General features: G+C 56.3%; 1 protein-coding gene across 1 annotated transcript; it reads left to right on the forward strand.

The window, feature by feature from the left end:
* Window positions 1-1,027: 1,027 nt before the first annotated feature.
* Window positions 1,028-3,594, forward strand: LOC135903547 (adult-specific rigid cuticular protein 15.7-like). Its single transcript, XM_065433856.2, has 3 exons — window positions 1,028-1,186; window positions 1,809-2,048; window positions 2,595-3,594. Exons 1-3 carry the CDS (start codon window positions 1,175-1,177, stop codon window positions 3,036-3,038), a joined length of 696 nt encoding a protein of 231 aa, XP_065289928.2. The 5' UTR covers window positions 1,028-1,174; the 3' UTR covers window positions 3,039-3,594.
* Window positions 3,595-4,222: the final 628 nt, after the last annotated feature.

The following is a 4,222-nucleotide window of genomic DNA, read 5'->3' on the forward strand; positions in this document are numbered from 1 at the left end:
GCACGGGAATACAATTATCTATGCACCTGTACCTCTCCTAGTCCGTCTTTAACAAGCCCGAGTTCAATCAGTCGCGCTCAAACGCCAATTATGCCAAGAGATGCACCTCGCCGCAGACTGCCAAGAGAGCCCAAAACACCTGTGTAACCCACACAATTTCCATTACACGGTGCCATTCTAATTGACCACCACACACCCCATACGCGACAGCCTCTCGGCGTTACCAAAGTGCAAATTTCACGCGTTCTCCGCATCGAGCAACAAGCCCCGTTCCCCAAGCGCAGCGCAAAGCGCGTTCGGCCGGTTCCCAGCAGGCGCGCGCGCGAGCGGCCGGCGGACTTCATGGTCTCACACTGGGCACCACCCTTGGAGCCGCATAGCTGGACAGGGGCTGATAACTGATAAGGAATCGCGCGGGTAGTAGTGGCCAGGGGGTAACTCCGGAGGGCCGCGCGAGCATGCTCTAGCCGGAGCAACAGCGGGAGTGAGCCGTCGACACAGCCGTGGGCACATACTGGGGAGGAGGGGGGCGGGGTGCTGGGTTATAGAGCAGAAAAAGAAGAAAAAAAGAACGCACGAAATAAAGAATGCGCAAAACCGCGCCCGGGGCGATTCGAGGGCCCGTTAGTGGGCGCCGGGAGCAAAAACAAGAGACAGCCTTGTCGGAAGGCGAGGGGGGCAACTGGGGTTGGAGGCGCCGAGCGGTCCGCGCGGGCCAGCACGCGGCTGCGCGAGGAAGGCGCCCTGCGTCCTTGAAAAGGACAACCGCGCTCGCTCACCCGCTCCCCAGTTATGCACACTCGTGCAGCGACCACGCCACGAAGTCCGGCGCGAAGCGAGGGAGAGATTAGCGAAAGGGGCAGGACCCGCCAATTGTTCCATTTTGCTTCCAGATAGATTGGACGGCCGATTTTGCTTTCTTTCTTTCTTTTCCGTCCAGCGGCGGGCGCTGTCCGAGCGGCCACCCCCCTCGCCCCGACGGCGGCGGCGGCGTCGAGCGCGCGTTCACTCTCCAAGGGTGTCTTTGGGCGAGGCCGGCCCCTAACTCTTCCGGCGGCCAGCGACGATAGGACAGACCTTCCGGTGATCTAGGTCAGGCCCCGCGCCTGGTATAAAATCCGCCGGACGCCGGACCAGAGGCACACTCGAATTGGTCAGCAGTTCGCAAACAGCCATGTTCGCTCAGGTAGGGAACCCAAGCACATGCGTCTCTGTGCCTCGGTCGGCTCTACCCCAGCGGTAGCCGCAGGATAACGCCAGCGTCGAAACTGCCACCACCACCACCACTACTGGATGGATAATCGCGTTCAACGGACCGTACCCGTACTCGTCAGCTGATCCCAGCCCTCAGCACGAAGGAAGGATGCCTGGTGGTGGCTCGTCCAGTGTGCGCTGCCAGGCATTGTTCCGGCCATATCCCCCTTAGGGCCCACCCCTCCGGGACAATGTGGACGACTGTCCCCCCTCCCGGCTAAATAATAGTCCAGTCCGACATATTGGTGGCGGCAGATAACTTGATACTCCCCCTCTTGCATTCCCTTAGAGAGCGCAAAATGGCACCTCTATATCCTAAATTAACCTCCCCTTTCTCCCCATTAAGTTACGTCATGCCCAAACATCCGGATAATGGAGAATAGCCCGGCGAAAGCAATAACCTCTTTATTTGTTTCTGTATCGAGGGATTGAGCTTTACTTCGTTTTTTTTTTATATTTGAGGACGGGACGGCGCGACTTATTACCGCACTCGATTTATCAGCGTTCTGAACTTGCCCGAGTACCATATTAACTTCCACCCTCTGCTCCCGCAGCTTCTCGTCCTGGCTCTGGCTTCGGCCGCCTACGCCGGCTTTGTCGGCCCCGCTGTTGCCGTTGGAGGCTACGGCCACGGCTATGGCGGCTATGGTGGCTATGGAGGATATGGCGGCTACGGCGGCTATGGCGGCTACGGACACGGTGGATACGGACAGGTCGCTGTTGCTGCTGCTGCCCCCGTCGTCAAGGCTGTCGCTGCCCCCGTTGTGGCCAAGGCCGTTGTCCAGGACGTCTATGTAAGTGACAACCTCAACAAACAGCTCACATGAGCAGGTTGAAGCATCTAGACGCCAAACAGTCAGCAGTCGATGAGAAAAAGAAATATTTGAGGAATATTCGTAAAATGTGTAAAACCTAATACAGACTCCAAAAATATCAGAGGCTGAGAAAGGTATCGAAGTTTTGATGCTATATAGCTAGAAACTAACCGGATCAATGCACTAGAACAAGCTGTAGTTTAAAGTAATTGGTCTTTATTTTCATACACTAATAAATGATCGCAGTAGCAAGGAGGTAAATGAACAAGAAGGAGATGATGAAAGAGGGTGGGGGGGAGGGGGCAGAATTCTAAATTACGTAACAACATCACAAGAACCTGAGCTATTGGCTCGCCGATAACAAAGAACAGCATTTGTAGATAAGCTTTTGACAAAATAGCCACAATGGTGCGTCACCAAGCGATCTAACTATCACCAAGGGAAGGTAGATTCGAAACAAGGGCTCTGGGGGCACGGAGCAATGCCCCGCTGACACGTGTTCTTGTCTCCTCGCCCATGATGCAGGCTGCCCAGCCCTACAAGTTCGGTTACGAGGTGAACGACGGACACGGCAACCACCAGAGCCGCCACGAGGTCGCCGATGCCCACAACAACCGTGTCGGATCCTACAGCTTCACTGACTCCTACGGCCGTCACCGCAGCGTGCACTACGTCGCTGACGGACATGGCTTCCGCGCTGCCGTCAAGACCAACGAGCCCGGAACCGCCGCCTCCCACCCTGCCGGAGCCGTCTACCAGACCCCCCATGCCGTGAAGGGTGTCGCCGTCGCCGCCGCCCCCACCTACCACGCCCCCGCCGTCGCCGTCGCTGCCCCCGCCGTCGCTAAGGTCGCTGTCGCTGCCGCTCCCGTTGCTGTCGGCTATGGTGGATACTACGGAGGCTACGGCCACGGCGGCTATGGCGGCTACGGCCACGGCGGTTACGGCCACGGCTACGGCTACCACTAAATTATGTGTCATCTTGTTAGGACTATAACTATTATTTATGTGCCTTCTTCGTTCGTCTCTCCGCCCCGCCGCCTCCGACAACACCGGTGTGATGTGCGTTCGTCGCCGCGCCCCGCCGCAAGAAGCAGATTGTCTGTCTTTCCACCACTTTTTTTCCACACCTGTGCCGCCTCCTAGGAACTTTCTTTTCCTTTCCGTCTTCCCGGGCTGCTGCTGCAAGATTGGCCACGCACAACGACCTGTCTTCCCCATCGTCCCCACCTAGGCTGTCCTTTCCTGTCCGTCTCCTTTGGCTTTCCCTTCTTCGTCTAGTAGTATTTCTCTACTTCTCGGCGATCCCTGCTGACCACGCCCCCCCTGTTCGTTTCCACCCTTCTGTCTCAACGTCGCCGCAATGTTCGTCTCTATCTCGTGCCTTCCATGTCCTGACGACACAGCTCTTCCTTCCGGCTCCCCTGTCCTGTCTGTCTTCCCTGCCACGAAATTTCTTTGCGGTGTTCTGTTACGTTGTTTGTATTATAAGAAATGCTTTACAAATAAAGTATGTTGTCTGTTATTTTACGTTTTCCAATCATGTCTCCTCTGTGCATTACTTCCCCGATTGTCGAGGGGAAGTTACAGGAAAATCATTCGACCTCTAATCAACACCTGGAGGAGCAAGCGACATTTCAAATAGGTGCTGCGAAAACCGCTACCTCCTTTTTAGGACCTACGACTCCAAACACCCGGCATTAGAGTGCGGCGGCTCTCCACCTCTCCAAGCGTTCCCCGTCAAAAATTGCATCGCCACACTCTGCTCGGCAATGCTTTCCCAGTTTCCTTCCTGACAGATAGTGAGGGTTCGGTGCCTCGGACGTGCCAGAAGTGGACAGCACCGTTATACCACGCGCATCGACAAAAAAAGGTGACGCGCACCCTAATGATGGGGCTCGTAAAGGAGGCGCGCTGACCGCAAACGACGGCTGGCTCGAGTCTGACGACATATCTCGACTTTCATCAAGGAAACGTCAAATGCATTTCCTTCCCGCGCAGACGTGCCGCCGCTTCCGAGCGGCAAAAAAGAATGCGAGTAGGGCGAGGGGGATACTTAGCAAGCTGTAAGCGACGTGGGGTGGGGTCTTGTTTCTCTGTGGCCGAGGCTTCCGAATGGCGCGGCCACACCATTGCGCTTAACCGTGTAAGCG

Source organism: Dermacentor albipictus, chromosome 1 (assembly GCF_038994185.2).
Source record: "Dermacentor albipictus isolate Rhodes 1998 colony chromosome 1, USDA_Dalb.pri_finalv2, whole genome shotgun sequence".
NCBI lineage: Eukaryota > Metazoa > Arthropoda > Arachnida > Ixodida > Ixodidae > Dermacentor > Dermacentor albipictus.

Excerpts from the sequence above, each read along its gene's own strand:
- LOC135903547 (XM_065433856.2), top strand. Across the intron at positions 2,049-2,594 it reads CCGTTGTCCAGGACGTCTAT|GCTGCCCAGCCCTACAAGTT; the intron begins GTAAGTGACAAC and ends CCCATGATGCAG.